Consider the following 21,937-nt stretch of genomic DNA (forward strand, 5'->3'; position numbering starts at 1 on the left):
TTTCCTGCAGATCCAGAGTCCAATAAGGCCACAGAAGAGAAGGAGAAGGCAGAGGCAGACATCCGCACAGGCACAGTAAGACGTGGAGAAGCAGAGTAGACATCAAGGATTGTTTCACCTTTGTGCGGAGTCAGCGTACGTTTTTCCAGGCGGGGAGGGCGGATAGGACAATCCCTCAGGAAGTGTTCGGTACTAGCACAGTACAGGCAGAGGTTCTCCATGCGGCGTCGTGTCCTCTCTTGAGATGTCAGGCGAGACCGGTCGACCTGCATAGCCTCCACGGCGGGAGGCACAGGAACAGATTGCAGGGAACCAGAGGAGAGAGGAGCCGAGGAGAAGAAACGCCTCGTGCGAACAGAGTCCATATCTTGGCGGAGCTCCTGACGCCTTTCGGAAAAACGCATGTCAATGCGAGTGGCTAGGTGAATAAGTTCATGAAGATTAGCAGGCATTTCTCGTGCGGCCAGAACATCTTTAATGTTGCTGGATAGGCCTTTTTTAAAGGTCGCGCAGAGGGCCTCATTGTTCCAGGATAATTCAGAAGCAAGTGTACGGAATTGTACGGCATACTCGCCAACGGAAGAATTACCCTGGACCAGGTTCAACAGGGCAGTCTCAGCAGAAGAGGCTCGGGCAGGTTCCTCAAAGACACTTCGAATTTCCGAGAAGAAGGAGTGTACAGAGGCAGTGACGGGGTCATTGCGGTCCCAGAGCGGCGTGGCCCAGGCTAGGGCTTTTCCAGACAGCAGGCTGACTACGAAAGCCACCTTAGACCTTTCAGTGGGGAACTGGTCCGACATCATCTCCAAGTGTAATGAACATTGGGAAAGGAAGCCACGGCAAAACTTAGAGTCCCCATCAAATTTATCCGGCAAGGATAGTCGTAGTCCAGAAGCGGCCACTCGCTGCGGAGGAGGTACAGGAGCTGGCGGAGGAGATGATTGCTGGAGCTGTGGTAGAAACTGTTGTAGCATAACAGTCAGTTGAGACAGCTGTTGGCCTTGTTGCGCTATCTGTTGTGACTGCTGGGCGACCACCGTGGTGAGGTCAGCGACAACTGGCAGAGGAACTTCAGCGGGATCCATGGCCGGATCTACTGTCACGATGCCGGCTGGCAGGTAGTGGATCCTCTGTGCCAGAGAGGGATTGGCGTGGACCGTGCTAGAGGATCGGTTCTAAGTCACTACTGGTTTTCACCAGAGCCCGCCGCAAAGCGGGATGGTCTTGCTGCGGCGGTAGTGACCAGGTCGTATCCCCTAGCAACGGCTCAACCTCTCTGGCTGCTGAAGATAGGCGCGGTACAAGGGAGTAGACAGAAGCAAGGTCGGACGTAGCAGAAGGTCGGGGCAGGCAGCAAGGATCGTAGTCAGGGGCAACGGCAGGAGGTCTGGAACACAGGCTAGGAACACACAAGGAAACGCTTTCACTGGCACTAAGGCAACAAGATCCGGCGAGGGAGTGAAGGGGAAGTGAGGTGATATAGGGAAGTGCACAGGTGTAAACACTAATTGGAACCACTGCGCCAATCAGCGGCGCAGTGGCCCTTTAAATCGCAAAGACCCGGCGCGCGCGCGCCCTAGGGAGCGGGGCCGCGCGCGCCGGGACAGGACTGACGGAGAGCGAGTCAGGTACGGGAGCCGGGGTGCGCATCGCGAGCGGGCGCTACCCGCATCGCGAATCGCATCCCGGCCAGAGGCGGTATCGCAGCGCCCCGGGTCCGTGGAACCGACCGGAGCGCTGCAGTGAGAGGAGTGTAGCGAGCGCTCCGGGGAGGAGCGGGGACCCGGAGCGCTCGGCGTAACAGTAGCTTCACTTTAGCCTCAATTTAAGATGTAGGACACTGCCCCCTGCTGTTGGGGCACAGTGGAGAGATGGGGAGTCTTGGAGTGCGTTCGCTGTGATTGGCTGATAACCAGGGGCTCATTGTTCATATTGTTTATGTATCAGCTGACACTAAATTCTCCAGGATGAAGTTGCGTTTTTTTATCCTGATTGTCGTTTTTTTGTGGCGGCTTCTGTTGTCCTGTAGGTAGCGATCGCTTGGTGCCAGATTCACGCTCAGGAGCAGGGAGCGGAGGATATTTTGGATCTGACTTTCTTACTAAAAGAGAAGCTGCTGCGTCCCCTCCTACATACATTTAATCATCGCAACATGCTAATCTGCTGTAGCAATTAATTGGCATCACTTCCACCGGAGACGTCTGATGTTATACAATGTATCTCATCTTGATCTCCTATCTGCAGCTGATAAAAAACTACCACTCCCAGCATGCAGACCCAGTGTTTCCCAATTAGTGCACCTCCAGCTTTTGCAAAACTACAACACCCAGCATGCATACAGCAAAAGTGAACAGTAAATCGCTTCCCTCCAATCTGCTACCAACTGCTTGTTGTTAGGGGAATTCCATCTCTAGTAACAGACAGACCAGGATGGGTCACAGGAGGTGAGGCAGGGCATAAATAGTGCAGGCCAGTGTTTCCTAACCAGGGTGCCTCCAGCTGTTGCAAAACTAAAGCTCCCAGCAGGCCTGACTAATGAAGACTATTAGGACATAACTAGAGACCCATATGTTAGTAAGCGCTGAAAAACTGAATGAAAGGCATGTAGATCCACACAGCTCTGCTACATCTATATCCTGGATACATTAAGTGTTGCTACTGTACTTCTATATATTAGATACAATTACATGTAACTCTGTTCTATCTTTTGAATATAATCAGTTCTGTAAATACTTTATCTATCTCATATCTATCTCATATCAATCTATCTCATATCTATCTATCTATCTATCTCATATCAATCTATCTCATATCTATCTATCTCATATCTATCTATCTCATATCTATCTATCTATCTCATATCTATCTTATATCTATCTATCTATCTGATATCTATCTATCTATCTCATATCTATCTCATATCAATCTATCTCATATCTATCTATCTATCTCATATCTATCTATCTCATATCTATCTATCTCATATCTATCTATCTATCTCATATCTATCTTATATCTATCTATCTATCTGATATCTATCTATTTATCTCATATCTATCTCATATCTATCTATCTATCTATCTCATATCTATCTATCTATCTCATATCTATCTATCTCATATCTATCTTATATCTATCTATCTATCTATCTGATATCTATCTATTTATCTCATATCTATCTCATATCTATCTATCTATCTATCTATCTCATATCTATCTATCTATCTATCTCATATCTATCTTTCTATCTATCTATCTATTATCTACCTATCTATCTATCTATCTATCTATCTATCTCATATCTATCTATCTATCTATCTATCTATCTGATATCTATCTATTTATCTCATATCTAACTATCTATCTCATATCTATCCATCTCATATCTATCTATCTATCTATCTATCTCATATCTATCTATCTATCTCATATCTATCTATCTATCTATCTATCTATCTCATATCTATCTCATATCTATCTATCTCATATCTATCTTATATCTATCTATTCCATATCTATCTATCTCATATCTATCTATCTCATATCTATCTATCTCATATCTATCTATCTATCTCATATCTATCTCATATCTATCTATCTCATATCTATCTATCTATCTATCTATCTATCTCATATCTATCTATCTCATATCTATCTATCTATCTCATATCTATCTCATATCTATCTATCTATCTATCTATCTATCTATCTATCTATCTCATATCTATCTATCTATCTCATATCTATCTATCTCATATCTATCTATTTATCTATCTCATATCTATCTCATATCTATCTATCTATCTATCTATCTCAGTGGTTCTTAACCTGGGTTCGATCGATGATTGAGTCAGTCCCGGCGGTTCGGTGCGGGAGGTCTTAACAGGACAGGCAAACCAAGCAATTGTTTGGGGTCCTGAGCTGGCCTGGGGCCCCGAGCAGAGCCGGTGTTTGCCCGTCCTGTAGCGACAGGGCAATTCCCCCCATCACTATTAACTCCCTGCGGCCCCGCGTTGTTTAAAAATGCAGGGCAGCCGTGACATAGCGCCCATGGAAACGAAGGCGCTGAGGATCGGAGGATAGAGAAAAAGGAAGATGCGTGCTGGCTAGCTTGGTAAGTGACCAGCGTCATCCTCGGTGCTCCAACCACCGGTCCCAAGACCTACTGCTATAGCCGGAGCGGTGGTCGGAGCACTGAAGTGGGCAGTACACAGGTATACACTGTATATGACTGGAGGCTGTATGTCTACGGGGGAACACTGCCTACATCAGTGGTCTTCAACCTGTGGACCTCCAGATGTTGCAATATTACACCTCCCAGCACTTTGTTGTGATTTTGTACATGTATATGGTATCACCTTTCACCTCTACTTTATAGGCATCCATATACAACAGATTTCTGTCACTATAACATTGGGTCAGCCGACCACCTAAAGTATATGCCCCCCCCGACAGATGTTGTAAGGGGACAGAAGAATCAGGGCGGATGCTGTTAAATCCCTTTGTCCTCAGTAGATATAAGCCACTACCTAAGAAAAAACAAGCATGCCCAGCCGAGTGGAGCATGCATGTGTATAGGAGGAAGGAGCAGAGAACTGTTGTCCACCATCAATCTAATATGTACAATATGGCGAGGTGACAACTCTACTGTTCCTTATGTATATTCTAGATCCATCCAGCTCTGCTACATCTACCTGCCGCACTTCTCTCCTCTGTGGTTGGCACATTAGTTATCGGGCTGAACCTTGTACCTTCAGTGTAAATGAGCGTTTCTTGCCCGCTTTTAAGTGCTCGTCGTTTGTTATTTAGCACTTAGCTTTGCTTTACCTACTAGGTAGAAATGGAAGAAATATATCGCCCGGCAAATGACCCTGAATTAAGTGAAGTATTGATCGGGCGCTGATCGATTCTCTTCGGAGAACGTTTCACGACCCGATACAAAGTTACTTTCCAAAAATAATAGTTCCTGTTACTGGAAATGCTATAGAAACAAGCCACAGGATATATATATATATATATATATATATATATATATATATATACATATATATATCGTTTATACATTCTAATATATTCTATAGACACAATCTTATACATTGTATAATGCAGTGTTTCCCAACCAGGGTGCCTCCAGCTGTTGCAAAACTACAACTCCCAGCATGCCCGGACAGCCTTTGGCTGTCCGGGCATGCTGGGAGTGGTAGTTTTGCAACAGCTGGAGGCACCCTGGTTGGGAAACACTGGTCTAATTTTATCAGTCATGTCAGTCCTTGTCCCCAGTGTATTTAAAGGGGTATTCCAATTTTAGAAAATTGTATTAAAATAAGACCTCAAGATATATAATTTACTTATAAAGTGTCATCACACATTTTGCTGGCTTATGTTTTTGCTTGCGATATCAATGACAGGAAGTTGTGTAGTGCACTCCTTGACAATGTGGTGTTGTCTGAGCAGGTCCCTTGCTCCTCCATCTCTCCACAGACCATACATCATCCTCTGCAGCCTCAGAAGGTGTGTATTATGTTTTTGAGATCTAGCTCCGCCCCCTGAATGATGTCATCACCTCTGACCGACCTCTACAGCTACATCACCATCTCCCTGTCACAAACTTATACATATATATCTTCATTGGGACATTTAGGGAAAAATTAGGTGTGGTTACATCATGCTGCCTTGTGCTAAACAATGCCACAGGCAGAGGAGCAGACAGGGGATGTAACAGCAGGTGCTGCAACCTCACTGGTTGTATGATAGAGTCTGCTGTGAAATGAAATATTTTGCAACAGCTCTGGGTGTGAAATTGGCAAGAGGGAGGGGAGAAGGCAGGGTGAGGGGCTGTGATGAAGAGCCGAGGGGAAAGAAATGCATTCTGGGAGTTGTAGTACTGAGCAACTGCTCAACCAGGAAATAGAGGACTAAGGAATTTTTGGTGACCTAGACCTTGGACAAAATGGTAAGCAATGTGATATGCTTCCACAGCATTTTTTTTTTTTTTTTATGTCAGTGCACCCATTTAAAGGGGTACTACCATGGATTATTATTATTATTTTTTTTAAATCAACTGGTGCCACAAAGGTAAACAGATTTGTAAATGACTTCTATTAAAAAATCTGAATCCTTCCAGTACTTATTAGCTGCTGAATACTACAGCGGAAATGGTTTTCTTTTTGGAACACAGAGCTCTCTGCTGACATCATGACCACAGTGCTCTCTGCTGACATCTCAGTCCATTTTAGGAACTGTCCAGAACAGCATATGTTTGCTATGATGATTTTCTCCTACTCTGGACAGTTCTTAAAATGGACAGAGATGTCAGCAGAGAGCACTGTGCTCATGATGTCAGCAGAGAGCTCTGTGTTCCAAAAAGAAAATAATTTCCTCTGTAGTATTCAGCAGCTAAAAAGTACTGGAAGGATAAAGATTTTTTAATAGAAGTAATTTACCAATCTGTTTAACTTTCTGGCACCAGTTGATTTAAACAAAAAAGTTTTCCACGGTAGTACCCCTTTAAAGTTTTGGAGCAATTTTTGAGAACCTTCCCAACATGGGGAGAACGCGTAAACTTCATGTAGGTGTTGCATTTGAATGGAAGGGAGCGTCCTGGAACACGTGGGCACGGCCTGGACATGTGACCCATGTAAACAAAAGACACGGGCCAATGAAAAAGAACACCCTGGATGACGTCAACACCGGGATACGGAGTAGGAAGTGATTGATGTGATAACAGCCAATGGGGACAACAATAGGAAGATACGTCATGAGGAACATAAGGACTATGTGGTCACGTGACCCAGGTAAACAAACGACACTGACCAATGGAAGGGAGAGTCTGTATGTACGTCAGTGAGGAAATAAGGTTACATAAATGATTGACACAATAAGAACCAATAAGATTTAGTGCGGGAAGTGGGGAGGATCCCACGATCACAGGAAGTCAATGCCGATTGGCACATTGGATTACACCATGCCTACAAACGGAGGTTATTTAAAGGGGTACTTCGGTGGAAAACTTTTTTTTTTTTTTTTTAAATCAACTGATTCCAGAAAGTTAAACAGATTTGTAAATTACTTCTATAAAAAAAAAAAAATCTTAATCCTTCCAGTACTTATTAGCAGCTGAATACTACAGAGGAAATGCTTTTCTTTTTGGAAAACAGTGCTCTCTGCTGACATCTCTGTCCATATAAGGAACTGTCCAGAGCAGCATATGTTTGCTATGGGGGTTCTATCCTATTTTGGACAGTTCTTAAAATGGACAGAGATGTCAGCAGAGAGCACTGTGTTCCAAAAAGAAAAGAATTTCCTCTGTAGTATTCAGCAGCTAATAAGTACTGGAAGGATTAAGATATATATTTTTTTTTTATAGAAGTAATTTACAAATCTAAATACAAAGAGGAGCATGTACGTGCACTCACCGCAAAGCAGAGACAAGCAGATGTGTAGGTCCGGTGATGGGGTGCCGGGTCACGGCATCGGCGCTGGTGTGTGGCGCTCGGAGGCTACGCCGGCAGTTTCGTAAGTAAGTGCGTGCTTCTTCCGGCCTCCCCGGAGGCATTGTGCCAAATAAATAGCCAATCAGAATTGTAAAGAATCCCCACAGCCAAGAGTGGATATAATAACCACCTAACCCTGGTTCTGGTTCCCTGTGGAGTTTTAATCGCAATGGGGGAGATTTATCAAAACCTGTGCAGAGGAAGAGTGGTGCAGTTGCCCATAGCAACCAATCAGATTGCTTCTTTCATTTTCCACAGGCCTCTAAAGAGGCCTGTGGAAAATGAAAGAAGCAATCTGATTGGTTGCTATGGGCAACTGCACCACTCTTCCTCTGCACAGGTTTTGATAAATCCCCCCCAATATCATTGTATATATGAGCACCAAGGGTATATAAGGAATTTTATCTATATGAAATAAAAGTTATATTTTACAGGGGGTCCCTAGGATTGGGAATCAGTCTCATCTGGGCTTCGGCTTGGAAGGGAATTGGATATTATTGAAAACCCTGAGAAACCATTGGGGAATTTGGATAAATATATTTGGTGGAAGTTCAACCCGAAACCACAGGACTACAAGACGCCCTTGCTCACCACTATCTTATCAATTCTCTAACACAGTGTTTCCCAACCAGGGGGCCTCCAGCTGCTGCAAAACTACAACAGCTGGAGGCATCCTGGTTGGGAAAGGCTGCTCTAACACATCTAATGTTTATTACTGGTTACATCATTTAAAGGGTTTGTTCATTTTTGCAAAAACTTCATAAAAGATTCCCCCCCCCCAAAAGGTCCAGTTATGCAGAAAGGTTATTGGACTGATACATGTAATAGACGGTCCCTGGAATGGTCGTTCTCCAGAGAATAAACTATCACGGTGCAACTAATGGAAACTGATGGGTTCCACATAAAGTGGTCGCTGCTCATCCGGATCGGCACGCGGAGACCTGACATCGGGATCAATGGCTGCGCACGCCGTACATCTCTGCCGTAATTCACCTTCTGTTTAATGTTTAGGAAAAGAATTGACTGACGTTACTGACTGGACGACCCAGTGGGCCGAGAGATGTCGTTTTGGTCAAGGTCAGGTTTGGGTCTACCCCTTCAGCTGGACTAGGGACTTCTCTCACCGTCAATGGCTCGGGGAGAATCATGTGACCAAAGCATGATCCATCCGATAGGGTAATGCAAATTTTAACCCTTTACTGCGTGTTAAACCAATGAATGTAGTGCCCTGCACCAAAAAACTTAAAAAACCCCAAACACAATAATTTAGAAAACATTTCCCACATCCACCAGACAACATCTTTTAGATTGCAGACAGAACACTGGGGCACTACAAGGACTTACGTCCCCCCCTTAACGACTTACATCCCCCCTCAGAGTCTCCTCTCCAGTCACTTTATCCCCCATGGGGAAAACGTCAGTATCTTTAAAGGGGTACACCGGTGGATTTTTTTTTTTTTTAATCAACTGGTGCCAGAAAGTTAAACAGATTTATAAATTACTTCTATTTAAAAATCTTAATCCTTCCAGTACTTATAACTTAATAAATAATAGAAGGGGTGTCGCTAAAAGTTATACATTTTTAATAAAATTATTAAAAATTGATAACTTTTAGCGACACTCCTTCCATTATTTCTTTAGTTATATCTTGTAGTCTGCGGAGCCTTGGATAGGATTTTTATGTGACCCTTACTGATCACATAATATTATTTCCTTCCAGTACTTATCAGCTGCTGTATGTTACAGTGGAAGTTGTGTAGTTCTTTCCAGTATGACCACAGTGCTCTCTGCTGACACCTCTGTCCATATCAGGAACTGTCCAGAGTACAAGCAAATTCCCATAGCAAACCTCTCTTTCTCTGGACAGTCCCTGACATGGACAGTTCCTGATATGGACAGAGGTGTCAGCAGAGAACACTGTGGTCAGACTGGAAAGAACTACACAACTTCCTCTGTAGCATACAGGAGCTGATAAGTACTGGAAGGATTAAGATTTTTAAATAGAAGTAATTTATAAATCTGTTTCACTTTCTGGCACCAGTTGATTAAAAAAAAAATATGTTTTCCACCAGAGTACCCCTTTAACATTTACACATTGGCTCTTTGCCACTTAGCATTATTATTATTACCGCGCTATTTCAGGGGGCCCTGCACGGTACTGAACATTTTACGACCTTCCAAACCTACTTACGCTTTGCCTGACAAGGCTGAAGATTTGCAACTCTTGTTTCTTCCCTGAAATAGCGCCCTCATTGCTTACAGGTTGGGTCTGGTATTGCAGCTCAAAGGATTTAAATTTACTGGAGGGAGGGGGGTTGACATATTAAAATAAATAAACATTAACATTTGTCATTAAAAAACATTATCATTCAGATAAACATCCCGGTCCCTCGGTACATTGTAAGACAAGGACCCGGTGATTGAAATCGCTCTGACCGGGAGGATGAATGGAAGAATGTAAATCTTAGCACAGGATGACAGAGACGGCGAGAAGATGACAGATACAAGTCAGATAATACAGTCTGGGAGCCGTGCTCTGAATACGAGAGTGGAGAACGGCGAGGAGCCGCGTACGGTGTCAGGGACCAGTCAAGGAGTCCGCGTACGGCGGAGGGGGGGGGGGGGGGGAGCACCGGTCGTACATAACAGTCAGGATTGAAAGACAAAGAAACGCCGGTCCGGCAAACAATAAGGTCACTAAGAAACTTCCAACCGCCGGCCAGTACGGTCACATGATATAGACAACGTGTCACCACGAATCAGAAGTGAGGAGAATATGAAGGGTTCAGGAGACTGACGGAGAATAAAACCTTTACTGGAAAGTTTATTTTATCAATTTTAAGTTCAATAAACCTTTTAATTGACAGAAATCTGCTGTAAGGCCGCGGACGGATAAAAAAAAGAAATATTACAAGAAATCATCATTTTCCACCTCCATGATGCAGTTTATGTAAAATATCTTTGTGAAATTTAGGGGGACGTTCACCAAGCCGCGCCAAAGCGTATTTACTCAAAAGTCCCAGATTTTGCACAAAAAGCTTTTTTTTTTTCTGCACAAAACAATGCGCAAGTTTTCAATAAATGCTGTTTACATCAAGAGGGAGGGAAGAGGATGTGGCTGCGCATGAAGGGGCGGATCCGCCTCACATATGGGGTGGCCCAGTACAGGATGGTGTTTCCCCGTACCCTTCTCCTGTCCTGTCAGGCAGAGTCCCTTTATGTCCCCAGGACCCCTGAGGTGTTATCCCCTATGTTATATGTTAAAAGTGTAATGTTTCTTTAATTACTGTGACCATGTGCTTGTTACCCAGGAGGCCCTAGTGACAAGGTGAACCATCAAGTGACCTATGGCCTCTTTGCTGGACACCCCTATAAAAACCAGGGGTGGAGCTACAATCTCTCTCTTAGCACATTGCTCCAGCTGAGGTCCAGTGCAGTCGTCTCAGTGTCCGGAGCATTAGGGGCCTCAAGCCTAAAGTCTGCAGCCACAGGTCAGCTCAAGTAAGAAAAAGTCATCTTCATGTCAATTGTCAAGTCAGTCAGGTCAAGTCTTCTATATAGTCACCGTGACCTGCACTAAAGTGTCTCTACATACTGCAAGTCCCAGCAAGCCTGTGAGGTCCCTGTGTCACTGGTCACCTCCTTGGGATATTGGCTGTACTCTATAGACTGTATCACCTGTCTACCCTCAGTAAAGCCACTGTTGTCTGTAACTTGGCGTCGGTGTCTTCATTGCCCCCGTGCCTAGCACAGGATCAGCGGTATTACCTTCAGGTGGTTAAGGCTAAACCACGCCCTGGCGTCATGACAAGAAGGGGTTAATAACATCTGCCCCCAGGGTTACAACATCTACCCTGCATTGCACGCCACACATACATGACTTAAATGGGCGCTGTCAGATGTTGAAAATTTTTATTATGTTGTACATCTTGGAAAAACAATAGTTTTTCTAATATACTTCTTAAAAATAAAAAATAAAACACTAGGGGTCCCCATACCTACTGGGACACTGATGAGTCCTACAGCAGCATGAGGGTGTCCAAGGGTCATGGACATGAGATGGATGATTGACAAGACTGCAGGAGGAGCACAGCCTGCCGCGACACTGCTGTAACACAGAATTTTACCAAACGTGCCTCCAGCTGTTGCAAAACTACAATTCCAAGCATGCCTGGATAGTCAAAGGATGTCTGGACATGCTGGGAGTTGTAGTTTTGTAAAAGCTGTAGGCACATAGCTGAAGGCAACACTGCTGTAAAAAGAGTTATCCAAACGCTGTACCTCCAACTATTCCAAAACTACAAGTCCCAGCATTACAGGACTGCCAAGGGATGATACACATGAATAACATAGGAAGATGTAAGTTTTATATTCACCATATTGTCTTTGGTGGTAGAGTACAGACAATCTCCAATTATCAATGTGTGTGTACAACATAAAACCAGAGAGGAAAGGGTTTAAAGAGCAGGGCTGCCAGGCTCCTCCAAGAGCAGTGAGTTAGCAGAGTGAGGGAGAAGCAGTCATCACAGTGAAGGAAAGAGAAGGACATGCTCCTCCCTTTGACAAGATGGAAAAGACAGTGAGCAGCTGTAATATGCTATTTTTTGTGTGAAATATGGGCGATAGAGACATAAAAATTACATGTTCATGGTCAGGATGAGGTACTTGTTATATTTGTGGATCTGACTGGTACGCTTTAATGGAACAGGCAGCCACGGAGCCGTTGGATTCACTATAGGGTGCTTGTTCTTAAAGTAGAACTCCGGCACATAAGTACTTATTATCTATCCATAACAAATGGAATAAGCATCAGATTTAGATTTCGAGGGGGGGGGGGGGGGGTCCAACCACTGACCCCCTGTGATCTCCCACCGGGGAGAATGCTGGGCATTGTAGTTTTGTAACAGCAGGAGACACACTGTTTGCAAACACTGGCATAAGGTACAGTAATAAAATATAGATAGGTCTGTCTATGAAACAACGAGATTCCCACTAAGGAAAATATGCAGGAAACCTGCCAGTCTGTGAGCCTGTCTGCTTCCTTCAGAGGACCCTTACTGTTGCCAAAAGGGTAAATCAAAACTTACCTATCATCTTAAAATCCACAGTTCAGTGCTTTGTGTTACCCTTTCCTTTCTGTGCTGCACCTTGCAAACCCAGTGCATCAATAACCCCTTCTCCCTCCACATGCCATCTATAGAACTGAACTAACTAAATCATCCCCAGCACAGTGGCGGATCCACTTGACCCCACCCCCCCCCCCCCCCCCCCCCCCGAGATTGCCGCACGCAGCACCCGCCCCACCACCTTGCATGGTGGAGCCAAAGCTGTAAGCTCCAGCTCCACCATTCACTGAACTTTCACACGCTGTGATTACAGTGTGTGAGCTGCGGGGACGCGATCCACTAGAGGCCGGCGTGATGACGTCACATCAAAGCGCCGACGCCCGGAGATCCTGTCCCCGCAGCCCACATACTGTGAGTACTGAAGAGAATGCTCAGGGGCCAGGGGATTTGGGGAAACTATATACAGGAGGAGGGGGAGGGGGATTTAACAACTTGGAAAAAGGGAATATTTAATGTGTAGGGCAAAGCACAGGGGGCATTATATGGGAAGAGCACATGGCAGGGGGCCCCCCTGTGCTGTGCCCCTCACATATAATGCCTCCTGTGCTGTGCCCCTCACATATAAATTATATGTGTGGGGCACAGCACAGGGGGCATTATATGTGTGGAGCACAGCACAGGGGGCATTATATGTGTGGAGCACAGCACAGGGGGCATTATATGAAATAATGCCTCCTGTGCTGTGCCCCTCACATATAATGCCCCCCTGTGCTGTGCCCCTCACAATATAAATTATATGTGTGGGGCACAGGGGGCATTATATGTGAGGGGCACAGTACAGGAGGCATTATTTCATATAATGCCCCCTGTGCTGTGCTCCACACATATAATGCCCCCTGTGCTGTGCTCCACACATATAATGCCCCCTGTGCTGTGCCCCACACATATAAATTATATGTGTGGGGCACAGTACAGGGGGCATTATATGTGAGGGGCACAGCACAGGGGGCATTATATGTGAGGGGCACAGCACAGGAGGCATTATTTCATATAATGCCCCCTGTGCTGTGCTCCACACATATAATGCCCCCTGTGCTGTGCCCCACACATATAAATTATATGTGTGGGGCACAGCACAGGGGGGCATTATATGTGAGGGGCACAGCACAGGGGGCATTATATGTGAGGGGCACAGCACAGGGGGCATTATATGTGAGGGGCACAGCACAGGAGGCATTATTTCATATAATGCCCCCTGTGCTGTGCTCCACACATATAATGCCCCCTGTGCTGTGCCCCACACATATAAATTATATGTGTGGGGCACAGCACAGGGGGCATTATATGTGAGGGGCACAGCACAGGAGGCATTATTTCATATAATGCCCCCTGTGCTGTGCTCCACTCATATAATGCCACCTGTGCTGTGCCCCTCACATATAATGCCCCCCATGCTGTGCCCCACACATATAATGCCCCGTGCTTTGCCCCACACATATAATGCCCCCTGTGCTGTGCCCATCACATATAATGCCCAATAATGCACCCCTCACATATAATGCCCCCATCACGCACCCCTCACATATAATGCCCCCATCATGCACCCCTCATATATAATGCCCCCATCATGCGCCCTTCACATATAATGCCCCCGTCATGCGCCCCTCACATATAATGCCCCCGTCATGCGCCCCTCACATATAATGCCCCCTGTGCTGTGCCCCTCACAAATAATGCTCCTTTCATGTGCCCCAAACATAAAATGCCCCCTGTGCTGTCCCCCTCACATATAATACCCCCTGAGGGGACAGGATGGGGGCATTATATGTGAGGGGCACAGCACAGGGGGCATTACATGTGAAGGGCACAGCACGGGGCATTATATGTGAGGGGCGCATGATGGGGGCATTATATATGAGGGGCAAAGAACAGGGGCATTAAATGTGAAGGACACAGCACGGGGGGCATTATATGTGAGGGGCGCATGATGGGGGCATTATATGTGAGGCGCAAAGAACGGGGGCATTATATGTGAAGGGCACAGCACAGGGGGCAATATATGTTAGGGGCACAGGACAAAGGGCATTATTATTATGTGGGGGGGAACAGGACGGGTCATAATTATTATATGTAGGGGCACAAGATGGGTCATTATTACTATATGTGAAGGCACAGAGTGTTCTGCATTTCAGAAGTATAGTGTATATGATGAGGAATTTCTGGGGTGGTACGTTTTTTATGGGCCACAAAACATTTGGGTATTTTATTCAGAAGGTGTAACGCACAGCAAGTTATATTCAGAGAGTGCAGTGTGTGGTAGCATTAAATTTAGAGAACACAGTGTGTGGTAGTATTATATTCAGAGGGTACGGTGTGTGGTAGTATTATATTCAGAGGGTGCAGTGTGTTGTATATTCAGGAGGTACAATGTGTCAGAATTATATTCAGAGGGTGTGTGGCGGTACTCTATTAGAAGAATACAGTGTTTGGCAGTATTATAATAATTATTGTTTTCATATAGAGGATCAGAATCCGCTGACATAGAAACCATCTGGACGTCAAGTTCTGTAGAGAGAACATTTAGCTGGAACAATTCCTGGCGGTATGTACATCTAAATTAGATAAGGAAAGACTATAGAGAAGACGTCACCTGTAGTCACTGATATCATTGTGTATTCTCCTCACTATAGAGAAGACATCACCTGTAGTCACTGATATCATTGTGTATTCTCCTCACTATAGAGAAGACATCACCTGTAGTCACTGATATCATTGTGTATTCTCCTCACTATAGAGAAGACGTCACCTGTAGTCACTGATATCATTGTGTATTCTCCTCACTATAGAGAAGACGTCACCTGTAATCACTGATATCATTGTGTATTCTCCTCACTATAGAGAAGACATCACCTGTAATCACTGATATCATTGTGTATTCTCCTCACTATAGAGAAGACGTCACATGTAATCACTGATATCATTGTGTATTCTCCTCACTATAGAGAAGACATCACCTGTAGTCACTGATATTATTGTATATTCTCCTCACTATAGAGAAGACGTCACCTGTAGTCACTGATATTATTGTGTATTCTCCTCACTATAGAGAAGACGTCACCTGTAATCACTGATATCATTGTGTATTCTCCTCACTATAGAGAAGACATCACCTGTAATCACTGATATCATTGTGTATTCTCCTCACTATAGAGAAGACATCACCTGTAGTCACTGATATTATTGTATATTCTCCTCACTATAGAGAAGACGTCACCTGTAGTCACTGATATTATTGTGTATTCTCCTCACTATAGAGAAGACGTCACCTGTAGTCACTGATATTATTGTGTATTCTCCTCACTATAGAGAAGACGTCACCTGTAGTCACTGATATCATTGTGTATCCTCCTGTGTGTGTCCCATCAGAGCTGGAGTCACTTGTAAGTTCTGCAGTAATGATGGGTGAAACAACAACTCCCAGCATCCCCTTACCACTGCTTAGGTCATACTGGGAGCTGTAGTTTTAAATGGTAAAAACCTCTTTAGCACTTTCCCATTCTGCGGCAATTGGTATATTTGATAATTATTCTGACAAGTGAACACGGCCTAAGAGTCTTAAACAAGGTTAGGACTGTATGATACATTTAATAATATTGTAAGTTCCGTGAGCAACATCTTGTTTTCTGTCCGCCAACACAAAATACTCTAATAGTGCCCCTCCCGAGACTCCACTCTGGATCCGCCCCTGGTTTAGACCAGTTTACTTTTACCAGCACTGTGGCATGCCATAGCAGTGTGTAGATGTTGTGCTGTAATTGTCCAGACAACTAAAGGAGACAGTAACTATGTGTGTACAACTGGAAAACATCTCTTTTTCCCACCCCCTGAAATTGAGAAAATCAGAAATAGTGGTGCATCATGTTGGGGAAATGCAGGCACAATAACAGCAGTAAGAGCACAAATATACCCTGAAGGGTTAATCTAACAAAGCCAGGTAGTTTTTATATATATATATATATATATATATATATATATATATATATACATATATATTTTGCAATGATAGGGGACATAATTGTCAATAAAGCTTCTATAGGGATATACCTGGGGAAGAATGTATCTGTAGTTGCCCAAACTCTTCTAGCCTTCTAGGCTACTGAAAATACAGTATTTCAGAGAATCTGCAGAGCATGCTCATAAAAAATGAGGGTGCTCGACAAATGTGCCTGAGGCTGGGGGAGGGGGTGAGAGGACAAGCTGCACCTCTCTTGATATCATCGAAACCATGAAAATAAAATCAGACGACTTTGTAATTGTTCTTCACAGAATCCCTGATACTCTGCAACGAAAGGAGTCTCGAAGATGTATTAAATATGATAAAAGGCTGCAGAAGCCGGGAAGCAGATAAATGGCGCACAATTAAGACGCTGCCAGGAGGCGTTAATGAGAAACCATCCGGCTAAGTGTACATAAACATTTATGGCATCTATAAGAACGCAGCTACAAATGAACAGCCACAATGTAGTGTCCCAGCTGCTGCCATACAATCCATCCGGAAAGTCTTCATACCCTTTCCTTTTTTCACATTTTGTTGGCCGGGTCGCTCAAGGATAATTACAGGGTTGTCCTTAAGTCATTCCTGTGTTGCCCTGGCGGTGTGCTTAAGGCCATTGTCTTGTGGGAAGGTGAATCTTCTGCCCAGTCTGTGGAACGCTGTGAGCATTGTGGATCAGCTTACCCTTAACCCTCAGCAATCATGGGGCAGGTAATGGGCAGTGCTTGGTTTCCTCCAGACATGATGCTGCCCCCACCATGATCACTGTAGGGATGGTATTGGGCAAGTGATGGGAAGTGCCTGGTTTCCTCCAGAAATGATGCTGCCCCCACCATGATCACTGTAGGGATGGTATTGGGCAGGTAATGGGCAGTGCCTGGTTTCCCCCAGACATGATGCTGCCCCCACCATGATCACTGTAGGGATGGTATTGGGCAGGTGATGGGCAGTGCCTGGTTTCCTCCAGACATGATGCTGCCCCCACCATGATCACTGTAGGGATGGTATTGGGCAGGTGATGGGCAGTGCCTGGTTTCCTCCAGACATGATGCTGCCCCCACCATGATCACTGTAGGGATGGTATTGGGCAGGTGATGGGCAGTGCCTGGTTTCCCCCAGACATGATGCTGCCCCCTCCATGATCACTGTAGGGATGGTATTGGGCAGGTGATGGACAGTACCTGGTTTCCTCCAGACATGATGCTGCCCCCACCATGATCACTGTAGGGATGGTATTGGGCAGGTGATGGGCAGTGCCTGGTCTCCTCCAGACATGATGCTGCCCCCACCATGATCACTGTAGGGATGGTATTGGGCCAGTGATGGGCAGTGCCTGGTTTCCTCCAGACATGATGCTGCCCTCACCATTATCACTGTAGGGATGGTATTGGGCAGGTGATGGGCAGTGCCTGGTTTCCTCCAGACATGATGCTGCCCCCACCATGATCACTGTAGGGATGGTATTGGGCAGGTAATGGGCAGTGCCTGGTTTCCCCCAGACATGATGCTGCCCCCACCATGATCACTGTAGGGATGTTATTGGGCAGGTGATGTGCAGGGCCTGGTTTCCCCCCAGACATGATGCTGCCCCCACCATGATCACTGTAGGGATGGTATTTGGCATGTGATGGGCAGTACCTGGTTTCCCCCCAGACATGATGCTGCCCCCACCATGATCACTGTAGGGATGGTATTGGGCAGGTGATGGGCAGTACCTGGTTTCCCCCAAGACATGATGCTGCCCCCACCATGATCACAGTAGGGATGGTATTGGGCAGGTGATGGGCAGTGCCTGGTTTCCCCCAGACATGATGCTGCCCCCTCCATGATCACTGTAGGGATGGTATTGGGCAGGTGATGAACAGTACCTGGTTTCCTCCAGACATGATGCTGCCCCCACCATGATCACTGTAGGAATGGTATTGGGCAGGTGATGGGCAGTGCCTGGTCTCCTCCAGACATGATGCTGCCCCCACCATGATCACTGTAGGGATGGTATTGGGCCAGTGATGGGCAGTGCCTGGTTTCCTCCAGACATGATGCTGCCCTCACCATTATCACTGTAGGGATGGTATTGGGCAGGTGATGGGCAGTGCCTGGTTTCCCCCAGACATGATGCTGTCCCCACCATGATCACTGTAGGGATGGTATTGGGCAGGTGATGGGCAGTGCCTGGTCTCCTCCAGACATGATGCTGCCCCCACCATGATCACTATAGGGATGGTATTGGGCAGGTGATGGGCAGTGCCTGGTCTCCTCCAGACATGATGCTGCCCCCACCATGATCACTGTAGGGATGGTATTGGGCCAGTGATGGGCAGTGCCTGGTTTCCTTCAGACATGATGCTGCCCTCACCATTATCACTGTAGGGATGGTATTGGGCAGGTGATGGGCAGTGCCTGGTTTCCGCCAGACATGATGTTGCTCCCACCATGATCACTGTAGGGATGGTATTGGGCAGGTGATGGGCAGTGCCTGGTTTCTCCCAGACATGATGCTGTCCCCACCATGATCACTGTAGGGATGGTATTGGGCAGGTGATGGGCAGTGCCTGGTCTCCTCCAGACATGATGCTGCCCCCACCATGATCACTATAGGGATGGTATTGGGCAGGTGATGGGCAGTGCCTGGTTTCCTCCAGACATGATGCTGCCCCCACCATGATCACTGTAGGGATGGTATTGGGCAGGTGATGGGCAGTGCCTGGTTTCCTGCAGACATGATGCTGCCCCCACCATTATCACTGTAGGGATGGTATTGGGCAGGTGATGGGCAGTGCCTGGTTTCCTCCAGACATGATGCTGCTCCCACCATGATCACTGTAGGGATGGTATTGGGCAGGTGATGGGCAGTGCCTGGTTTCCCCCAGACATGATGCTGCCCCCACCATGATCACTGTAGGGATGGTATTGGGCAGGTGATGGATTGTGTAGGCTGCAGTGATGTTCTGGACCTTCTAGAAGTTTCTTCCATCTGCAAACAGGATCTTTGGAGCTCAGTGAGCATTGGGTTCTCGGTCTTCTCTCTTACCAAGACCCTTGGGTGGCAGATCTAGGAAGATTCCAGGTTGTTCCTTCTTCCATCTAAGAATTATGCAGGCCACTGGGCTCTTGGGAACTTTTCAGAGCAGCAGAAATGTCTTTGTCGTCTTCTCCAGGTCTTTGCCTCCACACAATTCTGCCTTCGAACTCTACAGGCAGTTCTTTTCGCCTCATGGCTTGGTGTTTGCTCTGATATACATTGTCAGCTGTGAGATCTTATATAGACAGGGCTGTGTTTTGTAAAACAGATGAATTTACTGCAGGTGACTGTGAACAAGTTGGAGAAACATCTCAGAGATTATCAAGAGAAATGGGAGGAGCCAGAGATAAATTCAAGGGTCTGAATACTTATTTCCATGGGATCCTCATCTCTTCTTCCTGCTTATGAGACAAGAGCAGGACCTGTCCACTTATCATTGGCCAGAATGGGACAAGCTACCCTCTGCCTATGGGACTGATCTGTAGACACCCCTGAGTGGACGTGTTTCTTCTAGACGGCGGCCATGTTTTCTTCTAATCTCATACAATGCCTTGATATAAAGGAAGATTTCTCAGCTCCAGACTCGGCTTTTATCTTGCAGGTTATTATCGGCTCAGAAAATGTCTTTATTCTTTCTCTGATTTGTTCTTATGAAGTTTGGCGCTCGGTATCTGGAGGAGACGCACGTTACCTGAAGAGCTCGGCTTCATACGCCAGCACAATCCATACGTCTCCCATGGGCCCCAATAATTCCAAGAAGTGTAAGTTAAGTAAATAAGAAAAATCAAAGCTCCAGTGAAGAGGTAAAGCCGGAGAAGTAGCCATTCCCTATTGGTTAATATAATCAAGGCTCTTAATTGAATTCTGCGTATTGGCTCAGTAAACGCAGCGGCTCCGTGTTGATCGGAATGAGTGCCCGCATTTGCATTTAAATAAGCAAACAGTAAAATGTTGAATCATTTTTAAAGGTTACTTCCTGGCGTTTCGTCTGCGCGAGGAAATGTCACCTTTTCTATCTGAAGAGACTCACACAGAGCATTTTGGGAGAATCGATAAAGCTCAGACACTGATTATATTAAGGACTTTGTCTTCAGACTGTATTAGTCATAAAAGGAAATGGGAGGAGCAGGGGGTATGATTGACCACCCTGCACCTCACCCCCTGGATAGTCATAGAGATAACGTGAGGAGCGGGGGATATGATTGACCACCCTGTACCTCACCCTCTGGATAGTCATAGAGGTAACGGGAGGAGCGGGGGATATGATTGACCACCCTGTACCTCACCCCCTGGATAGTCATAGAGGTAACATGAGGCACGGGGGGTATGATTGACCACCCTGCACCTCACCCCCTGGATAGTCATAGAGATAACGTGAGGAGCGGGGGATATGATTGACCACCCTGTACCTCACCCTCTGGATAGTCATAGAGGTAATAGGAGGAGCGGGGGGTATGATTGAACACCCTGCACCTCACCCCCTGGATAGTCATAGAGATATCGTGAGGAGCGGGGATATGATTGACCACCCTGCACCTCACCCCCTGGATAGTCATAGAGGTAACGTGAGGAGCGGGGGATATGATTGACCACCCTGCACCTCACCCCCTGGATAGTCATAGAGGTTACGTGAGGAGTGGGGGATATGATTGACCACGCTGCACCTCACCCCCTGGATAGTCATAGAGGTAATGGGAGGAGCGGGGGATATGATTGGCCACCCTGCACCTCCCCCTGTGGATAGTCATAGAGGTAACGGGAGGAGCGGGGGATATGATTGACCACCCTGCACCTCACCACCTAGATAGTCATAGAGGTAACATGAGGCACGGGGATATGATTGGCCACCCTGCACCTCACCCTGTGGATAGTCATAGAGGTAACGGGAGGAGCGGGGGGTATGATTGGCCACACTGCACCTCACCCCCTGGATAGTCATAGAGGTAATAGGAGGAGCGGGGGATATGATTGACCACCCTGCACCTCACCCTCTGGATAGTATCTCTCTCATATCTATCTATCTCATATCTATCTATCTATCTATCTATCTCATATCTATCTATCTATCTATCTATCTCTCTCATATCTATCTATCTATCTCATATCTATCCATCTCATATTTATCTATCTATCTCATATCTATCTATCTCATATCTATCTATCTATCTATCTCATAACTATCTAATATCCATCTATCTCATACCTATCTATCTCATATCTATCTATATATCTCATATCTATCTATCTATCTCATATCTATCTATCTCATATCTATCTATCTATCTCATATCTATCTATCTAT

General features: G+C 45.8%; 1 protein-coding gene across 5 annotated transcripts in view; it reads right to left on the reverse strand.

Annotated features, from left to right (window-relative positions):
• AJAP1 (adherens junctions associated protein 1) overlaps positions 1-21,937 on the reverse strand; it is a 325,555-nt gene that overhangs the window by 210,132 nt on the left and 93,486 nt on the right. For 4 of the 5 annotated variants that reach the window (XM_056544511.1, XM_056544508.1, XM_056544509.1 and 1 more), the window contains exon 1: positions 7,416-7,638. The exons of the other annotated variant lie outside the window; for it this stretch is intronic. In XM_056544511.1, the coding sequence (XP_056400486.1) occupies positions 7,416-7,555 (140 nt within the window). In that variant the 5' untranslated portion in view covers positions 7,556-7,638. Of the gene's footprint in view, positions 1-7,415; positions 7,639-21,937 lie in introns of those variants that run through there. 5 annotated transcript variants of the gene reach the window in all.

Source organism: Hyla sarda, chromosome 10 (genome assembly GCF_029499605.1).
Source record: "Hyla sarda isolate aHylSar1 chromosome 10, aHylSar1.hap1, whole genome shotgun sequence".
Taxonomy (NCBI): Eukaryota; Metazoa; Chordata; class Amphibia; order Anura; family Hylidae; genus Hyla; species Hyla sarda.